The sequence below is a fragment of the Eurosta solidaginis genome, chromosome 4 (assembly GCF_040869045.1).
Source record: "Eurosta solidaginis isolate ZX-2024a chromosome 4, ASM4086904v1, whole genome shotgun sequence".
NCBI classification, from domain to species: domain Eukaryota; kingdom Metazoa; phylum Arthropoda; class Insecta; order Diptera; family Tephritidae; genus Eurosta; species Eurosta solidaginis.
In genome coordinates, this window is record NC_090322.1 from 119,827,698 (window position 1) to 119,852,319 (window position 24,622).

The 24,622-nt window shown below is 38.3% G+C and overlaps 2 protein-coding genes across 2 annotated transcripts in view; both read left to right on the forward strand.

The window, feature by feature from the left end:
- LOC137250226 (diphthine methyltransferase) overlaps nt 1–24,622 on the forward strand; it is a 154,037-nt gene that overhangs the window by 16,052 nt on the left and 113,363 nt on the right. The gene's annotated exons all lie outside the window — the stretch shown is intronic.
- On the forward strand, nt 17,586–19,541 carry LOC137248151 (uncharacterized protein C05D11.13). The gene has a single exon (XM_067779015.1). The coding sequence runs from the start codon at nt 17,804–17,806 to the stop codon at nt 18,584–18,586; it is 783 nt and encodes a 260-aa protein (XP_067635116.1). The 5' UTR covers nt 17,586–17,803; the 3' UTR covers nt 18,587–19,541.

Here is a 24,622-nt window from a genome sequence, read left to right on the forward strand (position 1 = left end):
TTTCTTCTATTTGGTCCACCAACATCTCGCCCCTGCTGTCCGTTTGTAGATCAGAATTCCACAGATCGTGGTGGGCATTGAAATCGATTTTCGCCAGTGAGTACTGCGCTAATGTCAGGGCAGTATCCACTCTGACAACAAGTGATGGGAGGAATTTAGATGTTGATGATTTCTAAATTTGTATCGCCTGGCCGGACAGATATGCCTTGACGTTTCAGGATACTGTCCCTATGGCCGATGTCGGGATCAAATATATTGTTACGAATATTAGCAACACTAAGGGGTACTGTCATCTCTAAGCCGATGCTAAGAGTGACTTGTATGCACATCCATAAATCAATCATTTGCCGTCTTCCAGTTAGTTTTACAGCTCCGGCTCACGCTCAATTCTCACGGGAATGCTCTGGATCATTGAGAGACTTGAGAAGCAGATGTGAAATTTTCGCACACGTGAAATGTGATACGCAGATGCCGCCGCTATTTTTCATTTAACTCATACGGCGAAAGGCTAAGCAGCGACATCTATTTTTGAAAAAGTAGGTTTATTAAAAGGAGCGTTGCCAAACTAAAAAGAAGTAATTAACAAATTAGCTGGCTCAAAAATTGAACCAGACTTCTATCTGAATTTATCTGGCTCAAATCGTTGTTATTGCATTTACATGCAAAATTATTTATCTGGGTCAGGATTTTGCCACCGGATGATGGCAATTATGTATCTACATCATAGATCGGCAAAGGTACCCCATCTGGGTATTACGCTCTTCACACGTATTCTTATGCTCTTCATTTCAGTTGCTGTTGAGAGCGAAAAATCAATTGCGCCACAGTGGTGTTAGAACAGAATTTTCATGCCAGTCGTCATAGATTAGATTGATACGAATCTTTTGCTTACGCTCTCATATTTTCGCTCTCACGAGGGATTTATCTTCTAGTTGTTGCTGGCAACAATCACAGATAAATCCCTCGCGCCAGCTGAAGCGGGTGCCAGAACACAAAATGTGCCAGCCAAAACGAAAAACGTGCCAAAAATTTTGGTAAACTTTAGTTTGACCTACAACTGTAGAATAACGTTCAAAAATTATGGAAAAAAGGATAAAAATACTTGTTTTAGTGTAAATATTATTAGTTCGAAGGCGGAGGGTAAATATTATTTCCCATTCAAAAGTTATCACTAAAAATAGGTTTTGTAAATATGAACTCCCGATGCAACCAGTCCATTTTGATCACAGAACCTGGAACGCCAGACATGCACAATAAGCCCTATCCATTAAATAATGTTAACTATTATATCATAGGTCCGATTTACTGAAATTTCAAAAGAATATATGGTTTTCACTGCGAGTTAAATGCGTTACAATATTTGACTAATTAATTTAATCGAAATGTAAATTTTACTTCGATTTGTTTATATTTAACTCTAACTAGTCGTATTATTGTAAAATAACTTTAAGCAAATAAATATTTTACGACTATTATTTTATTAAATGATTGAAACTATAATCGCCGAAATGTATGTCAAAAATCCCTATTTTCAGATCTATTCATTTTTGTTTAGAGTGGCATCATTGATAAATGTTATAAAAAATGTGCATTTTGACAGCGCTCTCTCGAAACAAAGAGTTGCAAATCCATTCATCTATGCCAGTCGCATAGTGTACCTATACCAAGTGTGTTCACTAAGCGATAAACGTCAAAACTACAAACAGCCTCGCTCACCTGATGGAAATCTCAGGTCTAGAGTCGCATTTTTAGTCTCAACGACAACATTTTTGACTACCAATCGTATGGACTTTTTCAATTTTTCAATCATTCGGAGCATTCGGTAATGGTATCCATTTTGAATTCGCTGTCATTCCGAATCCAGCGAGTGCCTGTCAGAATGCTTGACAGATAAGTCAACACACTTGTACTTGTACACTATGGCCAGTCGTGTTGCAGACAGCAAAGGGATGACACGTATCGTCGCTTTGTTCATATTTTTTATGCAATAGCAATAAATTATAGAAATGCGGAAACCGCGTTAAACAGAATCTGTCAAGCAATGTTAGGCAAGGGAACATTTTTAGGCGATATTTTAATAAAAAAAATTGTTGTGAAACTGTGAGCAGATTTTTTCTAAAATGAAATATTTTCCTCGGCACCCAAAAACACCTTCGCTTTGAGTTTTCATCAAAACGGAAGTGCTTCTTAGCGCCGCAAAAAATATAATTCTTAATTTTGCATGCTGTCATTAACATATATACTTTTATGGCAATTTCTTGTTAGCAATGCATTTGACAAATTTCTGGAAGTCAATCTGCCCCTTTGCTTTGAACACATGAATTTCATGTCAGAAACAATTTGCTCACAGAAGAATGTTGATGGGAAAAATGACAAAATCTTAAGGGAAATTTCTGTAAGATTTGTAAAAAATTTGCTAAGTTTCTCCAGAAATCGGTAATATCTGTTTCATCTTTAACTGACATTTCGCTTCTTAGAATTACTAATTCTTTTTGAATTTCAAATGAATATTGGGTTATGTCACAAGCTAACAGACTTTCAAATATGTCAATTAAAGGCTTAATTTTTCGAAAGTCTTTAAATCTGTCTTCAAAGTTGAAAGAGAGGGTCTCCAAAAACTTCGTGTGTTCATTGTTTACTTTTAAAATATCAATACTGTTAATTAAGGTGTAGGTTTGGGGAGAACTTGAATAATCCCCAGCTTTGATTTCAGAAAGTAGTAAAAATAAAATAGTTTAAAAATGAATAATTTCTCTGAAAAATGTTGGTAAAGCTTTTTCCTTTCCTTGTAATTTCAAATTGAGCTCATTTAAATAATTACATAAGTGAGAAAGAAAAGCCAAATCTATATATATAAAAATGAATTGCTGTTCGTTAGTCTCGCTAAAACTCGAGAACGGCTGAACGGATTTATCTTATCTTGGTCTTGAATTATTCGTGGAGGTCTAGGGAAGGTTTAAAAGGTGAGGAAAATTCGAATACTTGCCGGGAAAATACTCAAAACAGCATATTTCTATCTAATATATAAAATTCTTCTGCCACGGTTTTAGAGGCTGAACTCCTCCGAAACGGCTGAACCGATTCTCATGAAATTTTGTGAGCATATTGGGTAGGTCTGAGAATCGGCCAACGTCTTGAGATCCTAGGGTCTTGAGATCAAAACGTGGACCCGGGTACCCTAGAATGTGTTTATACAATATGGACAACAAATGAAAGCTGTTGATGAATGCTATAGTACAGGAAAATTTTCATGCAACTGGGGGGCTAGGATCTCGAGATATAGCCCAAGACATGGACCCGGGTACCCCTAGAATGTGTTTATACAATATGGATATCAAATGAAAGCTGTTGATGAGTGCTATAGTACAGGATAATTTTCATACAACCGGGAGGCTAGGGTCTCGAGATATAGCCCAAAACGTGGACCCGGGTACCCCTAGAATGTGTTTATACAATATGGATATCAAATGAAAGCTGTTGATGGCTAGGGTCTCGAGATATAGGCCAAAAACGTGGACCCGGGTACCCCTAGAATGTGTTTATACAATATGGATAACAAATGAAAGCTGTTCATGAGTGATTTAGTAGAGGATAATTTTCATACACCTGGGTGACTAGGGTCTGGAGATATAGGCCAAACGTGGGCCCGCGAACGCCTAGACAATGTTTTTACATTATGGGTATAAAATTGTAGCTGTTGATGAGTGATTTAGTACAGGGTAGTATTCATACCTATTGGTGACTAGGGTCTCGAGATATAGGCCCAAACGTGGATCAGGGTAACACTATGATGTGTTTTTACATTATGAGCATCAAATTCAAGCTGTTGATTTGTGCTTTAGTACAGAGTAAGTTTTATGCCTCTGGATGACTAGGGTCTCGAGATGTAGGCCAAAACATGTACCCGGATACCCCTAGAATGTGTGTGTATTATGGATATCAAATGAAAGCTGTTGCTGAGAGCTCTAAAGTTCATTATGATATTCGATTTAGTCGCATAAATCTCGCAAAACTGATAAATATGCATGCGAAGCCGAAATAAAGACAATAATTTATAATACCCACATACCTATTTAAATATGTCCTATTCGTTTTGGCTGAAATTTCGTATATAAATTTGCCTATATTAGTATTTACGATGCCTTTCCCGGGAAGTATACCAGAGTTGGGACTGGGATTAGGACTAGGACTGGGACTGAGATTGAGACTCGGAGTGGGACTGAGACTGAGACTCGGAGTGGGACTGGGACTGAGACTCGGAATGGGACTGGAACAAAATACATACCACCCTCTGGGACTGGCAATAAGAGATGAAGAAGAAGGAGAAAAACTTGAGAGAAGGGAAAAGAGAGAAGGAGACTGAGAAAGAGATAGAATGAGACGAAGATGAAGATGAAGCGAAAAAAACGGAGGGAGGAGTGAATAAAAAGATTAGGAAAAAGTGTAGAGGGGTAGGGCAGCGTTAAACGGAAAAAGGTTATTAAAATGTATGCAGATAGGCCAAATTTAGGGCAGAACAACGTCTGCCAGGTCTGCTAGTTAAAAATAAATTCGCTATCTTCTAAGGCCTGCATTAATTCTTTTGTTCCATCCAATTTCTCCACTTTTAAAAACTGTATCACTTCATTCCTCAGAGCAAATAATCTTTTCAGACATTCACCCCGGCTGAACCATCGTACTTCGGTGAACATTTTAATGTCGTTGTATTCAGCCTTTGAAGTTTTTAAATACTCCTTAAATTTCCGATGGGTAAGTGAATGAAAATTTGCAGTCATTAATCTTTTCTTTAATAGCTTTTTCAAGCGATGTGACCATTTCATCTATATTTCTTGTTACAGTTATGGCTGAGAGAGGAACTTTTTCAAAAAAAGCGTATAGGGAGCTATGCAGTTTTTCTAAAATTTGTAGAACAATTTCTTTAATAAAAACGCCTTCTGAAAAAGGTCTTCCCTTCGTAAGTATGCTTGTGCTTATAAAGCTTGACAGATCCCTTTTTAACATGGTTTCCGCATTTCTGCAATTTTCATTATAATTTTGGGAAACCCATTCCTTATACTTTCGCAAAAACCTATTTTTTCCCCAAAAAATATTGTCTCTTTCCAGACCCTCATATTTATCAAAATCTTTATGAAAAGAATTATAATGTCTCTTGATATTATATCCGCGGTTCCAAATAGAAGCGTGACATAAGAGATATTGCATTTTCCCAAAGGGATCTGAAATCATGAAAAAATGTTTATCAGTCATTTTTAGGTCGCGCATAAATATTATCATACAATTTTTGCGCTAAAGCGATCACGTTGTTACTTCCTTGCTGTCGGTTAAGCAACTGACGCGAACATTTTGTTCTTAGCACCACTGTAGCGAAGTTACTCTCGCATTCACCAATACAGCCTCACAAAAAAAAATGCCAACCTATGATCTACATAGACGAATCAATCATTATGTCTACACATATGTACGTACACGCAGCGGAGGAGCAACGCACAAACACATGCAGATATCTTATCTGAGATGCTCCCAAAAGTATGCAATTGTAATTGAGGAAGTGTCGCTCACAAATACACGTGCATATAAGAGCTACACACGTGCATCTGTAGTTATAATTATATACCAGTAACTAAGTAAATTCTGGAAGCGTCTAGAAGATGCAACGAGGAAATCACACAGTATAAAAGCAGCAACAGTAGAGGCGCGAGAATCAGTTTTGATTAAGCACGCTATCTGTCGAGCAATATAAGTGTTATTTTGAAAGTAGTATAATAAAGACCATTTTGCATTACTGAATAGTGGTGTTATTTATTCAACAGTTTAGTGATTCGAACGTTAGCGGAAGATTGCAAATAAGAGGATTTGCAGTAAATTCGTTACAATATTATATTGCACTGAGTGGTGGGTAATAAACGCGAGGCCGCCTCCATTTCCATTCTCGCGATCTTTTCTGTGGACATTATACCCAGAACGGGTCTGCAAAGCAGATCTTGCCGTAATGCGGATGTTGTGCCGCTTCATAAAATCGATTATCTCCGCGATCTTCCCAGTTAACCTATTAGAGTTTAACTGCAGTATTCTGAAGTGCAACGGAGAGGACGTCGGGGGGTAATATGATATGCCAATGAAGAATAAACCCGTTCTGTAAATATCGCCGTTAATGCTACCTACTATCACAGTGATATGACACAAACTGCGGCTTCTCTATAATTGTATGCCCCTATTACGATTTACAACTCAACTTAGTTGGATTGTAATTAAAACAACTCAACTCCTGTTTGGTATTACAAATTACAACTTATTTCAGTTGAAGTTGAATTGATGTTGCCAACCTAAAAAAGTGATGATTTGGCACATAAATGAACAGCCTATCAATTTGTGGCGGAATTTAAAGCATTTGCAAAAGTGATTTTATTATTAAGGCCGTGACGCAATGACATTTTTCTTATAGATGCGTTTAACACAAGCTTATGCATTATGAGTAGAATGATCGATACTAGCGCCATCTGATATTGAAAAGTAGCCAACTCCCCAATTTTGTTCCAAGCAAATCATAAGAAGAAGAATTTGTCATTTGCTTCGGCTAAGGGTGTTGGCACACTTTGCAAGTGAAATTATTTTTCCCACTGGTTGGTAAATTTTCTAACATTTTTCACAATTAAAAACTGCAATAGCAATCGAATACGACACAAAATATGTTATCCAGACCAATTCTAAATATTCTCGCGGAATTTTGTTCTCGCGGATTTTTTTATTCCCGCGGAAAAAATCCTCCAATTCTGTTCTCCTAGGGAGAACAATAATTGGGGAATAGGAATTTCGAATTTTCGAAGTCAGCTGTTTTGTCAATTGAAATTTCGTTGCACATTTCTTATTTTGTTTAAAAAATTGAAAAGTTTAATTATTGTTGCAAATTTGTTGGAAATTAAGAAATAAAATATAAACATTGCACAGTATTTATTGCATTTCATGTGGTATTCACTGAAATGAGTAATGAATTGGTGCCACAGCAACATCAACAGCGGAACATAAGAAGAAGACGGTCGCATAACACAAATCTGCCGGAGTTGCCTGCTTTCATTCAGCAAAGCAATTTTCTGGCGGCCAAGTTGAGTTGAATTCATCCTTCATCATATGCCAAAATCTATTTAAGCCTTATTAAAAAATCCTTGCGCAATTTCTGGATGGCTGCATCAAATTTGTATACCAAGAGCTCTACCGTTGCTTATGATATACTTTTCGACTTAAAATAAAGAATATTGTGGTTGTAGTTGTTGTTGTATTAACAATGAGAATATTGTGGTAGAATATAAATACATCTTTTAGCACAAATTTGTACAAATAAGTGTTCTTTCTTAAAATAACCAATTTCCTTTAACTATTTTGATGCATTCCCTTTAATTTAACAAGTGAAAAAACTCCTATGAAATGGCAGAGAAATCTCCCTCTCCCTCACATTCATAATACCTACTTTTCTCCCATAACCGGTTTCCGCTTTTTCGAACATTGTTCAGAATAGGAGGAAAGGGAGAAGTGAAAAAACTCACAAGGAATTTTTATTTAGAATACGAGGAATGGGAGAAGGGAGAAAACTCGCACGGAATTTTCGTTTAGAATTGGGCTGATCAAGTATTTTTGTTGTATAGGGAGAATGTTTACAACAGTGCTTCGCGAAATTTTGTATGTGAATGGGCAAGGCGTAATAAACTTCAATTGCCAAGTCTGAAGTTCTTGGTTGATTGTGGTGATGTTATTGGAATGCATAAGTTTGTGTTAAACGCATATATATGAAAAATGTCATTATGTCACCGCCTTTAGTAGCAAAATGGATATTAGCGAACACGGAAAAAATTCGCGTGGCCACTCCAATCCCTTGGAACTACCAAGCACCAAATAAGAAAACGTTTAAGTGGCAAATGATGAGCTTATAATGAAGTGATTTCCTGATTTGTAAGTTATTTTCGGTTAAATAAGGAAGCATTTTGCTCCTTACTAAACAAAATGAAGGACCATTTCTGCAAACGCGTTCGAGGGACGGCTGTACCCCTATTTTAAAATTATGCACTGCATTCCAATTTCTTGCTGACGGCAGCTATCAAAAATGCTGTGGAAATGATTTAAGTGTTGGACTTGATAACATCTACAGTTTTTAAAGAGGTTTTTTAATATTATTGAGGAGCATATTTGTGCGAACTGGATTAAAATCCAAATGGCTGCGGAGGAGCAAAGCGCTTCAAAAATCGCACTTTACTCTAAAACAGGATTCCCAGGAGTAGTGGGAAGTATCGATGGAGGTAATTGTGCAGGTTATGGTACCCATCGAAATTCGGGCCTTTTTTTCGAGTGAGGTATCAAAAGAGAATAACTTTTAAACGGGTGAAAAAGTTTAACTTCCGCTTTCGGATTCTTAATCTAGACGTAAATACGCGTCTTTTTGGCCCAAATTTCGGTGGGTACCATAAACTGCACTACTACCTGGATGGGACTCATGTTCGCATAATTTCACTTATTTTGGCTGAATCGGAACTGCGGATTGCCTCGTTTAACTACGGGATGTCGCGTTCATAAGGTCAATAAGTTTTTCAGTGTAATCCTTCGTGGAAACCTTGTATTTTCTATAAATGTGTATAAAATTGCTGATTATAAATTTTTTTTAAATTAATTTCAAACCGTTTAATCCAATAATAGTTTGGGAAAACCATCGATAGTTTTTCGTTACCATGCCTAAATTTTTTTAAAACACGAAAAAATGGATAAATTTGTAATTAGAACCAACGAAGGTAAGTTAAATAAAGCATACAAATCTTGCGCTTCAGTTTTATTTTAACACAACACCATTATTGTAGAAAATAGTTCCCTGTTACAAGTGCCGATTCGGCCGAAGTTGAAGCCACTGACGAAGCTGGCGGAAATGGGAGGATTAAGGGGCTATCTTTGGTAAATATTTATAATTCCTAACGTTTGCATGAAGATGTTAAAACTTTTATCTTAAAGGTGTGGAAATATTTTAAAAAGTCTACCGACAAGAAGTTGGCTAAATGTCTTATATGCCAAAAAGAGTATAGGACAAGTGGCAACACGTCCAATTTGCATGACCCTTTGAAGAGAATGTATCCCAACATAGAAAATGAAAATGATCGTTGCTCAAGCGGCTCCAGTATCATCCTATCATCAATGCGTTCAATAGACTCGCATTTCAAAAGAGGTGCAGAATATGATCCTACATCATCGCGGAAAAAAGAAATGATAAGGTTTTGACTAGACTAATTGGAGTTGACTTGCAGTCTTTTAGTATTGTTAATGATGAAGGATTTAGAGCCTTTACAAAAATACTAGATCCGCAGAATGTGTTACCGAGCAAAACCACTTTAAAAAACGTACATATACAAAATATGTATGAGCAATGCCGGTCAAAGCTGCGTGATTTGCTCTCAGCTGTTGAGTATCTCGCTATAACAACGGATTGCTGGACTTCGGCCGCCACGGAAAGTTACATAACAGTAACGTGTCAATTTATTGATCCAGACTTTAGTATGGGAACGGCAGTACTATCAACTATGCCATTACTTGAACCCACTAATCACAACGCTGACAACATTGCCAAATCTTTGCATGATATTTTTATTGACTATGATATTTTGGATAAGGTTACATACATTGTTACTGATAAGGCGTGCGAAATTTTGAAATAGAAGAATCTTCCATGTTTGGCCCACTCTTTGAACTTGGTAGTACAAAATAGTCTATTGCAAGACAAAGACAACATACATCTGGTTCTTCTGCTACAAAAGTGTAAAATGATTGTCACATTCTTTAAAAAAAGTTCAAATGCAACTGAACTGTTTAAGAAGGCTCAAAATACCGAGACCCCTCTGAAACTTATACAAGAAGTTGCAACATGCTGGAATAGCTCATACATGATGATGAAACGAATATTGGAAACAATAGATGCCATTTCATTGGTTTTAATGGCAAAAAAAAAAGCACCTGAACCGGAAGAAATGGTTACGCTAAACGGGCTAACAATATCGCTTATAATTCCTTTGGTCAATGGGCTTTACCGAAATCTTTGCGAAATGGAAACTAAAATAGGTATATATGTTTTATTTTTTTTTGCCGTTTAAAAAACTAAAAATCGCTATTTTTACCCTAAGGCAAGGTGTATACGAGGCTACGCGTCATAGACGCTGCAGGTGAAATTTGTACGCTTTGATGGCGAACACATGTATTTGAATGGAGAGCTGCATACGAGGCGTCAGCTGCATGAAACCGACAAAGCATGAAACTTTCGTGTAGCTAATACGCCAATTACACGGCTCAAGTATCCTTGTGCCAATTACCAATTTGCATAAAGATTTGCCCGGTGTGTGCACTGGTTGCGCTATTTGCGCAGAGAACTGCGCTAAAATCAAAACGATTCTGATATTTACGCATGTCTGCAAATATTGCACATGCTTTTTTCTTCGTGTGTGTTGAATGTTACACAGTTTACCTGTGGTTTCTGATAATATAACATCAGTAATTGTTGCTTAATAATGTTAATATCGAAGGCGTAAGGACCATCTCTAGCTTGTAACAGGAATTCACACAAATTCAATAATACATACTAATTTTTTATACAATTAGAACACATGTTTCATTTGTTGCGCTAGTTGAAAAATGAATATTGCGCAGTGCTGCAATGAGTTGAGCTGGTCTTGCAACTAAAATATATATATTAGAAATACAATGGAAAATAAACGCTTCTGGTGCGAGTTTTTCGACTTATACTGTGAATTACCAGCACTGTGGAAAATAAATAGTGTTTTTTTTATACAATTAGTGCCTTTTTGATACAATTAAAACACATGTTTCATTTGTTGCGCTACATTAAAAATGAATATTGCGCAGTGTTTTTAAGCCGTGTATGTCAAAATTTTCATTTGCACAAATTCCGTCGTTTTATATTTGCGCATGGCTTTTGTGTCATGTATGGGCCGTCTAAGCGTACAGCAATGTTGGTCGCTGAGCGAACGTACGCTTGAAAAAAAGGAAGAACAAGATGTTTCTTTACATTTTTTTTTGTATGGAAATTTGTGTAATTAGTTAAAAAATTTTACTTTAGTTAATAAAAGTGCGTGAAAGGTATATTACCAAAGCGAAAAAGAGTATTAAATACCACAACAGCTTGGTTAGACATTGTTGAAGCGTATAAAAGGCTAAAAAGTGTTGGAAACTAGAAATCACCCTTTTCTCTAGTCCGCGGTGGTTTAAAATTGCCTTTCATAATTTACAAAGGCACGGGGATGCAAACAACGTTTAATACCTATTTACCTTTGGTTTCGGGGACGGATATAGCTAAAGAAATTTATACTAGGTTCAAACGTACACCAAATTGGCAATTTATACTATTTGGGCAATTTATTATGCAATTTGTCATATAATAAATTGCCAATTTAAAAATAATTGTGTAATAATTGTTTCAAACTGCAAATGTAACATTGTAAAGTGTGTTTGTTGAGTATATTTAAACGTCAGTTACGCATGGCTGAACTATATGGTTGGCTCATCTCATCAGCTGATTTTATGTCTTTCATTTCACTGGAGTAGGGATTGTCAAAAGAAGATGGCAAAATCAAAATGAAACCAAAACATTGAACACATTTTCTTACAACACACAAAAATTTCAAAGTTTTAGGTTTTCATTCCATTCCATTCACCTAATACCAACACGCACATTTTGACAGTCTCAACAAAGATATGTTGTTACTGTAGAGATGAGCCAACCAGCTATCAAATTACTATTGTGTAAGCTAAATAGAGTTGTATGAACACCACTCAATTTAAACCGAAATAGCTTCAATTTATTTTTCTGTTTGAACATGAAATTTTTAATTTTTTTCAATAATTGTTTGCTTTTTGTATCGACGCTCGAAAGTAGCTTCGTGTGCAGATCTTGAGGCGTACAGAAATTGTAGCTATATGAAATATCTTATACGCGTCTATGGCGCGTAGCCTCGTGTGCACCTTGCCTAACCAGATAACGTTACCGCTTTACATTTGTGTAAAAGTTTAAAAGAGGGGTTGTAGAACGTCTCTTTCCATACGAGAAGAGAACCGCAACTAAAATTTCAACACTGCTGGATCCTCCTTTCAAGAAAAAGGCTTTCATCTCAATCCTGAACGCAAACTCATCTGCTATGCTTCTTAAGACTTCAAAAAGATGATTTTATAACTATGAAGACGGTTGCTTTGAAATATCTCTGTATTCCGGCAACTTCGACAGAATCAGAACGCACATTCAGCAAATGCGGAGTTGTAAGTTCCGAACGGCGAAACAGACTAAAGCCTAAAAATATGGATAAAATAGTTTTTTTCAATAAAAACCATTGGCTTTCTTGAAATACAAATCAAAATAATTGGGATGTTCACAAGGTATTTTAAAGTATTATATCATTGTATAGTTTAAAACCGCTTTTATCAGCATTGTTGTTTATTGTACATAACTTGAATATCGCCGTACAGCTGGCTTTCGTTGCTATTAAAATTTTTTACAGCAAACAACAATGCTGATAAAAGCGTTTTTAAATACAACGATACAACACTTTAGAACATATTGTGAACTCCCTAAATAGAAGTTAAGCGTTTATTTAAAAATACATACAGACATATGTATGTATGTAATGTACATATACGAAGTAAATGAAATGTAGATACATATGTATGTAGGTACGTTGAAAACCACAATGTATATTTACCCTTCTCAAAATAGTTTTTAAAACAAAAACATACATAAAATTAACAATAAGTGTTTATTAGCAATATTATTTCAGAAATCAACTTTATAATTTTTGCTATATTCATACATGAACTTCGCATAATCAACTTAAGAAAACTATCGAAACTATCGATAGTTTATTCGATAGTCAATCTCAAACTATCGATAGGTCTGACTATCGATAGTTTTCCAACACTACAAACAACTGCAAAATTCCCTGAGACAACTGCTAGTAATCAGTTGTCAGATTTTGATGTGTTTGACAACTAGACCAACACAAGGTTGTAGACGGTAATGCCACAAAAACTTAGCCGTGTTTTTTTTACAATGGTATACGTTTACAGCGACACATAAGCAGTTTTTCATATAGATGAGTTTAACACATGCTTATGCATTATGAGTAGATTGCATGTATTTTTATGGAGAATGGTAGAATGAGCGACACTAGCGCCATCTGATATTGAAAAGTAGCCAACTCCCCAATTTTGTTCCAAGCAAATCATAAGAAAAATTTGACATTTGCTTCGGCTAAGGGTGTTGGCAAAATTTGCAAGTGAAATTATTTTTCCCACTGGTTGGTAAATTTTCTAACATTTTGCACAATTAAAAACTGCAATATAACAATCGAATACGACACAAAATATGTTAGCAAGTATTTTTGTTGTATAGGGAGAATGTTTACAACAGTGCTTCGCGAAATTTTGTATGTGAATGGGCAAGGCGTAATAAACTTCAATTGCCAAGTCTGAAGTTCCTTCATATTTACAAACGCAACATCTTGGTTGATTGTGGCGATGTTATTGGAATGCATAAGCTTGTGTTAAACGCATCTATATGAAATATGTAATTCTGTCACCGCGTTTACGTTTGCGCGTAAAAAACGCCTATCCTCGCTTAGATAATGCTTATGAGACCCATCTAGCGGCAGCGGTTAAATAAGTAGCTACAGAACAGGGTGTACCTAAAATCGGAGACACAAACCTCTGGTGGCCATAGTGTATAACATATAGCTGAATCCATTGCGATGAATAGTAGATACACACCATTTTTAGAGGCGATACATAGAATTAGTGTTGAGGTGAAACATCGACACATATCTCAGTTACATCTGAGTATAATGCGTATTGAAATTTAGTAGTAATAATTTTATGCGCAGCAATTCAATTCAATCAAATTTTTGTGATTGTAGCAGCATAAGTGTGACAACAAGAAAAAATTTTAATTTAGGTACATTCGATTATTGAATACGAAAACAAAAACATTTAAACGGCAATATATCGGTACTCTAATACTGTTTTCACACAGAAACTTAATGATCTCATTTCACCTTCTAATGAAATCGTAAATGTTTTGCTTTCACACAGAAGTAGTTGCTCGATTAGTATGAATACCTACATACATAAATAAGAATTCCATGTACTCTGTTTTTGTAAATTCGATGGACAAATCATTGTACAGGTTTACAAGTATGATATGTATGAGAGGGAAACAATTTCTTTCCCTTTCTAACACACGGCAGTTTGGCACTTCGGTCAGTGTCAAACTAGCGTGGAACCCAGTGGAACCTGCGTGGAACATGAGTTTTGACACTGAACGAAGTGTCAAAATTACCGGGGTTGCTTCGTCGAAAGCGACACAGGGAAGCAAAAAAGGGATCGGAATATCAGATATGGGTTGCTGTGATGGTAAATTTTTTTGAACGAATTTAGTAGGAAATTTTAAGTGCACCCATATGGGTCCTTCAGAAAATTATAAAAAAGTCTTCAACTGGGGTGTCTTCGGACGCGTAGTTATTTCAGTATTAAGGATACAAACACGTGAGTTAAGTTTTTCTACCGGTTCAAAAGTTCTCCGCGAAAAACAGATTGAAACCGAGCTCGACTGCAATAACCTGTTCAAAAAAGCGGAAAGAAAAATGAATAGACGCGTTTTGTCCTGTTGTCAATAGTCCGAAGAGAAATAGTATTCGAATTATTGGAAGCGAGGCCAAAACGCGTCTATTAATACCTCCCCCGACGGTTTTGGTCGTATTTTAGCAATTGTCCCCGGTAATAAAGTATCACAATTTGTTAATTAAAATTGTCCAAAATATATGGTTATTAAAGAGAGATGTAATTAAGTGCTCGTTTGAGAGTAAATAAGTATATTTCTTTGTAATATAAGAAAAAAAATTTTAAGCAGTTTTCGATAGCAGGTACTAAACTTTTTTTAGTCCTAAGAAGTACAACAGTGCCAAATAGCATCCACAAAAAAAAACGAACAAGAACAAGCATTTTATCAGGTGAGCGTGGCTGTGTATGTGCGTGCTGCTACATATCCTACTTGTAGACCTGTACAATGGGACAAATGTCAAAATTGTACTGCGCCGGAAGTTGATGTATCAAATCAAATAAGAAAAAAGGTTATAATCAGCTGTTCGATGCGGCCACCTTGTATCGTTCCACCATGCAGACAATGACATTTAGGCAAGGTGCACACGAGGCGTACAAGATATTTCATATAGCTATTTCTCTACGCCTCAAGATCTGCACTTTCGAGCGTCGCTACAAAAAGCAAACAATTATTGAAAAAAATAAAAAATTTAATTTCTTCAGCTATATCCGTCCCCGAAACCAAAGGAAAGTAGGTATTAAACGTTTTTGCATCCCCGTGCCTTTGTAAATTATGAAAGGCAATTTTAAACCACCGCGGACTAGAGAAAAGGGTGATTTCTAGTTTCCAACACTTTTTAGCCTTTTAAACGCTTCAACAATGTCTAACCAAGCTGTTGTGGTGTTTAATACTCTTTTTCGCTTTGGTAATATACCTTTCACGCACTTTTATTAACTGAAGTAACATTTTTTAACTAATTACACAAATTTGCATACAAAAAAATGTAAACAAACATCTTGTTCTTCCTTTTTTTCCAGCATACCTACTCTCAGCGACCAACATTGCTGTACGCTTAGCTACAAGAAAATTTCATGCTTTGTCGCTTTCATGCAGCTCTCCATTCAAATACATGTGTTCGGCATCAATGCATACAAATTTCGCCTGCAGCGTCTATGACGCGTAGCCTGGTGTGCACTTTGCCTTACTTTGAGAAATGACATTTTTAAGCACTGAACACACCAAAAACTAAGAAACTGAACGCTCCCAACAGAGTTGCATTGTGCTTTTGACTTCATTAGGCATTCGATTAGCTACTAATGAAATAATTGTAGATTCGAAATTTGTAGGGAAGATTGAGCTCAATAAGCGTCTTAATGTAGAAAACTGCCTTTATTATTCAATAAGCCGTCTGCGTAAAAACAGTATAACGCTTGTGAGTGTACCTAGCATGCATCAGCAATATAATAGGAGTATTACATATGTATATGATATTTGCCGAAAAATTTTAGTCGACAATTTAGATGTAATTCTATACGAGAACATGACTTTCTTAATACACTTCCAAAAATATCAGGAGAGGTGTCAAAAGACGCGTTTTGGACACAGAATTGCAATTACGAAAACGGAAATCATTGCTGTACACAGGAAAAAATTTTGTGTACAAAGGGATTATGCACGGATTTAGTTTTGATCCCACCCCATTGGTGGACCGGCCAGGGTAATTTTTTAGAAGCCCATCCGAAGGCCGCCAACGAAGAATAGATTTCGGAGAGAGCTGGGAACATTTTTTGGTTTTTCGTTAATATCTTTTGCACGACTCAAAATTGTTTTCCGTCTGAGAGTGTCATGCTGTCGTACACACTTACCAATTTACCAAAAAGTCAGAAAGCAGTCCTAATTCGGATCATTTACTCTCCTTATGAGCCCATTTATGAGTCCGGAATGAATGTATTTCCCTTCTTGCGATGGTCAAATGAAATGAGCTTAATTTCATACATTATACAGATACCATAATGCATGTGAGACAGATACATAATTCTCAACGGAATTTTATGTATGCGAGAACAGATTATCCGATTTAATCATGTTGTCACTACTGACTGTCATATGGCAATCAAATGATTATCACGGTTGTTTTGTTATTTTTTAAATTCCGCCATTTTCAACCGACGAAAACCATATAAAAAATAAGTCTAAAAAATGAAAAAGAGAGCATTTCAAAGCTCCATGCTAAAAGAAAAAAAATCTAAAATAATATTAAAAAATACCAAAAGCTGTCGGAATGTATGGGGCGCACTCAAAAAATTGATACGCGAAAAATAATAGTGGTTAGTGGTGATTCATTTTTAAATGTGTTTCCGCATGAGGAAAGCGCTCTTCTGTTGTTTTGTTATTTTCTGAATTTAAATTGAACATTTTGAACTCGAATTCTTATAAAACTATTTATTTTAAACAAATAAGAAACATGTATGCTTTTATCACGTACAAACTTAAAAACGTAATGAAATAAAGTAAATAAAAAGCAAAAAGCATTGTTTCATTTTTGGCGGAATATAACAATGGTCATTTATGATAGTATAACAGTCAAACCTGATATCTACAGTAAACTATCATTTATGACACTTTTTGATAGTTAGAGTGTCAGCACTGATCCAGGAAAAGGCATGAGAGTGAGCAGTACGGCTATATACTTAATCAGTAGGCCATGTTAGTGTATAAGAAGACAAAAACTCACACGTACACAGTTGTTTACAGCACATTTGCGCAAGTCCCCTTAAGTTTGTGATAGAAAGTTTGTATGAGGCGCTGATCGTTAGGTTGACATTGCTGACAATCAGATGATAGTCAGTGGTCTTGTAGGGTATGTGGTATCTTGGGAATTATTAAAAGTCTGGTAGCTCTGAAAAATGCCTTCGGCGTTGGAAGCGGGGGACGTTTACGCATTAATTTCCATTGAGCACTTCCAGTGAGCAGTGGAAGTTTTTTCCATATTGATTAGTTATGTCGCTTTTGTTGTTTACCCATTAATTTTCTAAAATTGTGTTGCAAAATAAAGATATTTGTGTTGTAAAAAAAAAAAAAAAAAATAAGCGCAGAAAATATATACACACAGCGGCTTTTCGGAGTTTTTCCAACCTGACGACGAACTGTACGATTGGTAAGACAGTCGTGAAGCAACCCCAGATGTCCACTGGAGTGGGAGGCGGAGGAAGCAGCATCACTACTGACCACAGCCGATTATATTTCCTCAATTCGCCATCAACACCGCTTACCGCACGCGATCCATTTTTCATAAAGCCGGAATACCTCAACTATGAAAATCCAATGCACCACCTTTACCCTAGTAACAGGGGCTTAATCGACTATAATAATTATACCAGTGCAGCAGTAGCAGCAGCAAGTGGGAGTACACCGACAAACGCCGTTGCACCTGTTGCCGCTCTTAACTTAGAAAATACATTTCAACAGCCTCAATCACAACAATCGTCATCGTCGTCATCGCAGCAACCACAAGCAACCAACAGTTCGTCAACTACTGCACAACAGCAGACGCCACAAAACCAGCCGCTTCCTTTACCACTTCAGCTAAGTACACCGCCCTCAACTCGAGCTCAAAAAGCAGCACGCCGGCGAAGTAACGAATCAATAGAGGCACGTCAGCGAAGATTAGCGCGAAACGCATCCCGGATGCGCGAGAAACGAGCCAAAGAAACTGAAGAAGAATACAGGATTCGCCTTGCGAAAAATGCGGAAGCGAATCGTATACGACGTCAGAATGAAAATGAAGTACAAAGAACCCTAAGACTGATGAAAAATGCCGCCAGACAGCGACTACGGCGTGCCAGTGAGACGCCGGAAGAACGTAAAAAGCGCTTAGCAAAAGCAGCGGAGCGGATGCGTACAGCGAGAGCGAATGCACCCAAAGTGTACAAGCCGCCACTAGAAGATCGCCTTAAGGGTTACTAAACAAATATACATATATATATATATATATATATATATATATATATATATATATATATTAACCAGTACATGCGACGTCAGCAGACGAAATCAGATCTATTTCTAATTAACTACAAGGTGTTAAGATCAACGCCAAGCAATCAATCCCCAATATGTAATGCAAATATAAAAAAATACAATAACCTTTAACATAAAAAGTAGAAAAAATCACAAAAATCAACTAGATAGTAGGTCGAAACAAAAATGACGTAAACTGGCAATGTTAGAAATGAAAGGATTATGTCGCACATGCATAGGCATACATCCCGGCTACTTGGCTTTTACTGCGACGTATCAAGAGAGGGTCGAATGCAAATTAAAAGGCAACTCACATACATACATATACTATATCCCTCATCCAACATTTAATTAAGTTTATGGAATAAAGTATTTTTATAATGCATGCATTACAATTACATATATAAAATAAAATGTAATATTAATATAACAAATATATAGAAGCGTACATATGTAAAGTAGTCGGTCACACAAAAAAACACAAAAACTCACCATTATTACAACAAAACACACAAATAAACGCATTATTATAACTACAATGTAGCACTTACATCCATACATACATATAGGGTTATATTTAAATCTACAACACATTAATTAATCTTAAAACCCGCTAAAGAGCTCATTGATTAATAGCCAATTTCAGCTAAAGCTCTGCACACTTCCGTAATTCACTTTTTTTAATAATCCCAAAATTAACCGATTATTAATTATTATATTAATTGAATTGCAATACGTTGTAGTCAAGGTAAATCCCACAACTTTTTCAATCTTAATTAAGTTCTAGTCAAAATTCAACTAATTATCTTCATTGTTTGATGTAATTGATGATTTATTTCAAATTATGTAATATGTACACTCTTTAATGGAATAAAGTTGCATCATTCACATTTTTAAAGTATTCGGTATTGAATTATTTTGAAGCATATCGATTTATTAAACGATACATATACAACTCGCCTAAGTCAATTTAAGCAAAAGGGAAATTCGAGCTATATGTTTTCTAGTTATCTACAAAAAAAAAGTAAAGATATTTGCAAAATACATTTTTGACTTGCAAAGAAAAAATAATGGAAGTTAAGCCATACTTGCGATTCATCCAGCTTTAACAAATTGCATCGGGTCCATGATAGGCTGTACAATGATCATATCGCAATGGGGCGAAGCAACAAAATCTGTAAACAGAGGAACGCCATAGGGTGGGATTATGTTATCAATGCTATGGACGCTGGTCATCAACCAGATTGCTTAGGCGTTTCCGCACAGGACCAGTCAAACCTTTCGGCACATGCAAAGGTGACAAAATTAGCAGGTCGCTGTAAGAAAGGAGTATGGGCAGGTGGTCAGATGCTAAAGTAAGCATCGGCTGCCATTGTTGTTGTTGTTGTTGTAGCAATGCTCGCCCCACCTAATAGCCGCGACCGATCACAAATTGTCATCAATATTCTCTAACGGGAGTCCAAGGAAACTTGCCGTTTCAACAGGGGTGGACCATAAGGAAAGGGGTGTTAGAGGCGTTGGTTCCACATTACAATTAAAGAGATGGTTGGTGTCATGTGGGGACACATTGCAAGCAGGGCATACATTTTGTATGTCGGGGTTGATTCTGGATAGGTAAGAGTTTAACCTGTCACGGGGCAATTCCCGACATAAAGGTCCGACGCCTGTTTATGGAGTTCACCAAGGACCTGCTTGTGTTTTTTCACTTCATACGGCTGGGTTCTCAGGTGCCGTATTTCCTCAAAATGCTTACGGAGATGACTCCTTAAGCCCCTAGGCGGTGCTGGTTCATCAATCAGATGTCTGTTGGGATGCCCAGGTTTCTGGGTATTCAACAGGAACTGTTTGGTCAGCATCTCATTTCTCTCCCTGATGGGGAGTATTCTCGCCTCATTATGCAGATGGTGTTCTGGGGACATAAGAAGACAGCCCGTGGCGATTCTGAGAGCAGTATTTTGGCAGGCCTGTAGTTTCTTCCAGTGGGTGTTTTTTAGGCTTGGCGACCATATGGGTGACGCGTAGCACGTAATCGGCTGGCTAATTGCTTTGTATGTAGTCATGAGCGTTTCTTTATCTTTTCCCCAAGTACTGCCAGCGAGGGATTTGAGGATTTTGTTACGGCTCTGAATTCTCGGAACAATTGCGGCTGCGTGCTCACCAAAATTTAGACCCTGATCAAACGTCACACCCAAGATTTTGGGGTGTAGGACAGTCGGTAGCGTAGTGCCATCGACGTGGATGTTCAAAATGGTCGACATTTGGGGCGCCCATGTTGTAAATAAGGTTGCGGAAGATTTAGTCGGTGATAATGCCAAGGTTTCGCGAGGCGAAAAAACTAGAGAGATCAGGGAGGGAGCCGTTTATTTTATTGCATAGGGAATCGATCTTTGGGCCTGGGCCTGTGGCCATTATTGTGCAGTCATCGGCGTAGGAAACGATTGTGACTCCTTCCGGTGGTGAAGGTAGCTTAGATATGTAGAAATTAAACAAAAGTGGGGATAGGACACCACCCTGTGGCACCCCTTGTTTAATTCTCCTTGGTTTTGATGCTTCGTTTCTAAATTGCACCGATGCCTGCCGACCACCCAGATAATTTGCGGTCCACCTTTTAAGACATGGGGGAAGGGTAGACCCTTCCAGGTCCTGCAGTAACGAGCCATGGTTGACCGTATCGAAAGCTTTTGATAGGTCTAGCGCTACGAGTACTGTTCTATGGTGGGGGTATTGATTTAAACCTCAATTTATCTGGGTGCTAATGGCATGAGGGGCTAGCTGCAAATTTGCTTGGAAATAAGGGAGCAAAATGGCTTCAAGCGTCTTTGCCACTGGCGATAGGAGAGATATCGGACGATACGACTCACCTATGTTAGATGGTTTCCCAGGCTTTAGTAGCGGGACCACCTTGGCCATTTTCCATTTCTCAGGTATGACAAAGGTGGAAAGAGACAGATTGAAGACATGCGCTAAATATTTGAAACCCTCTTTCCCTAGGCTTTTAAGCATCGGCATGGCTATGCCGTCTGGGCCCACTGCTTTGGATGGTTTAGCACGACCAATGGCGTCCTCAACCTCTTTAGCGGTGATGGTGATTGGTGACGCGCTGAATTTGTGTTTATGTGCGTGTCTATTGGCTCTCCGTCTATCTTTGTCGACCGTAGGATGCATTATATATTGTCGGCAGGAAGCGCTCGCGCATTTTTTCGCGTCCGACAGCACTTTGTCGCCAAAGGCGATGGACACTTTGTTGTTGTTGTCTTTGTGCTTAGTCGGATTCGATAGGGACTTTACGGTGGGCCAAAGTTTACCCACACCGGCAGAGAGGTTACAACCTCTTAGGTGCTCCTCCCATTTCGCCCGCTTGTGTTCATCCACAAGCAATCTGATGCGTTGGTTTATATCCCTTATTTGGGGGTCGCCTGGATCAAGCTGTCTTATAAGGTCACGTGAAATGTGCCGAGGCGGATTTAATGACCTTACGGAAGGCACGCTCCCCTTGGCGGGCATCAGTCGGGATAGGGAGGGCAGGAAAGCGGCTGTCTGTAAAGGATTTATATTCTTCCCACTTTCCTTTTTTGAAGTTTATGAAAGTGCGTTTTTCAGTGGCGATGAAGTCGGCGGTACGCTCAAGCGAAATAAGTATGGGCAGGTGGTCGGATGCCAATGTTACCATCGGCTGCCAGTTGACGCAGTTTACGAGTTCTGCGCTCACGATAGAGATATCTGGCGAGCTGTGACAGCTTCCTACCATACGTGTGGGGGCGTCTCCGTTTATTGTGCAGAACGTCGTTTCTTCTATTTGATCCGCCAACATCTCACCCCTACTGTTCGCCCGCAAGTTTGAATGCCATAGATCATGATGGGCATTGAAATCACCTAGGATAATGCGATTGTTGGCAGTGAGTAAGGCCCTGATATTAGGGCGGTATCCACTGGGGCAACAGGTGGCAGGAGGGATGTAGATGTTGATGATTTCTAGGTTTGCATCGCCTGACCGGACAGATAGGCCTTGACGTTCTAAGACATTGTCCCTGCGGTCGATGCCAGGATCAAATATATAATATTGCACAGAGTGGTGTATGATAAAAGCGAGACCGCCTCCATTTCCGCTCTCGCGGTCTTTCCTGTGGACGTTATACCCAGAGCAGGTCTGCAATGTAGATCTTGCTGTGAGTTTAGCCTCTTGAATCGCAGCAATGCGGATGTTGTGCCAGTTCATGAAATCGACTATCGCCGTCGCGGAGACCAGAACATCTGGGAAAGTGGAACCACCCAAGGCAGGAGCTGCATTGGGCGTATGTCGCAAACCTATATATTCTGTGCTGGCAGACGGTGCAAACGGAGGTAGGGACTAAGAGTCTGTTTCCCTGACCTTCACGATTGCTGCCGGAAAAGAGGGGGGGAGAAGACAGGGGCAGGGGCTGATGCTCAGCATTGCTACCAACTCTACTACGAAGGTAGTAGTTATGAGTGGTATCAGCTGTTTGAGTTGTTGGTGCCGTGGGGCGCGAGCAGCAGCGGGTACTTGTTGTGGCTTGCGGAGCAGCGAGGCTGCTGGAAGGTAGTGGGGGGGGGGGGGGGGGGGGCGCTAAGGCGTATACTACGGGACGCCCTTGGGCGTGAACAGCAAGGAGCCACAAAAGATTTATAAAAGTTACGTGGACGTCGGGTTTTGGGATCAAGCCCAGAACAACCTGTCCGATGCAACCATCCCTTGCACGAGACACACTGAACAGAGTATGACCGTCCTAAAAAGATTCTTTTCCGGCAGATGGAGCAAAACCATTTCTCAGGACCGGGGTCAGGAGACGGACCCGGATTGGGTTCGATGCCTTCCCGGAGTAAGAGAATATAGAGCAGTCCTGCTGCAAGGAGCTGCTGGGAGGATAACAATTGTGGGAGGGACAAAACATATTAGATGGGGTCACACTGAAATGACAGTCCTTGGTCGGGAAAAACCCCGAGTCGCTCCGGTACATAGAACCGACTGCCTTGGGAAGCGAATCACATTTAATCTTTTTATTTTATTCATTTCGTTGCTGTTTGTTTTTTTTATTGTTTTTCCAATAGGCATCATAAATTTCAAACTGACTGATCCCAAAAGGGACTATAGGGGATCAATTATACCCCATTGTGGACAAATGAGATCAATCGCAGCCACTCACTTTATGGATATATCGCACGATTTTTTGCAGGGTAGTTACTCAGACATACACACGCATATGGCTAGAATAAAAGCATAAACTACAAAATACACGTATATAGCTAAATTACCAAGCAGGAGGTACAACAGTTCTAGAAGGTGAAACGTCTAGACCTTAGGAGAAATATGCGGACGAGGCAACAGAGAGTATAAAAGTAGCGCAAGCTGAGGAATTACTAGTCAGTTTTAATTTTAACACGCTTTTGTGAAGTACGTGATATTGAAGTATAATTATACTACTCCCAAAGTAGTCTAAATAATAACCATTTTGCAATACTGGATATTGGAGTTATTTATTCGACAGTTCAGTGATTCGAACGTTAGCAGAAGGTGCAAAATAATCGGAATCCCCAGAAATGGTTACAGTAGATATCTCAGTCCCAGCGCAACGATTCGAAAATTTGTTTAGTTCCATAATTCCTAGTCTAGCACAAACTAGAATTTATTTAAAAATCAATTGGAAATTTCCCCCTGTTCTGAATGTATTTTCTAAATATCCGTAAGTATCTCTATCCCTGGCACATTAAGTAGACTTTTGAATGCTAAGTAGTGAATCCCTCCGTTCCGTGCGATTTTTCTAATATCTCAATCCGTGCGCCCCCTAGCGGAACTTTTTGTGATGCGTTTTATACTGTTGTTGTTGTTGTTGTTGTTGTAGCAATGCTTCGCCCCACCTAACAGCGGCGACCGATCACAAATTGTCATCAATATCCTCTAACGGGAGTCCAAGGAAACTTGCCGTTTCAACAGGGGTGGACCATAAGGAAAGGGGTGTTAGAGGC

Coding starts and splice junctions, on each gene's coding strand:
- LOC137248151 (XM_067779015.1), top strand. CDS start 17,804: ATGTCCACTGGAGTGGGAGGCGGAGGAAGCAGCATCACTACTGACCAC.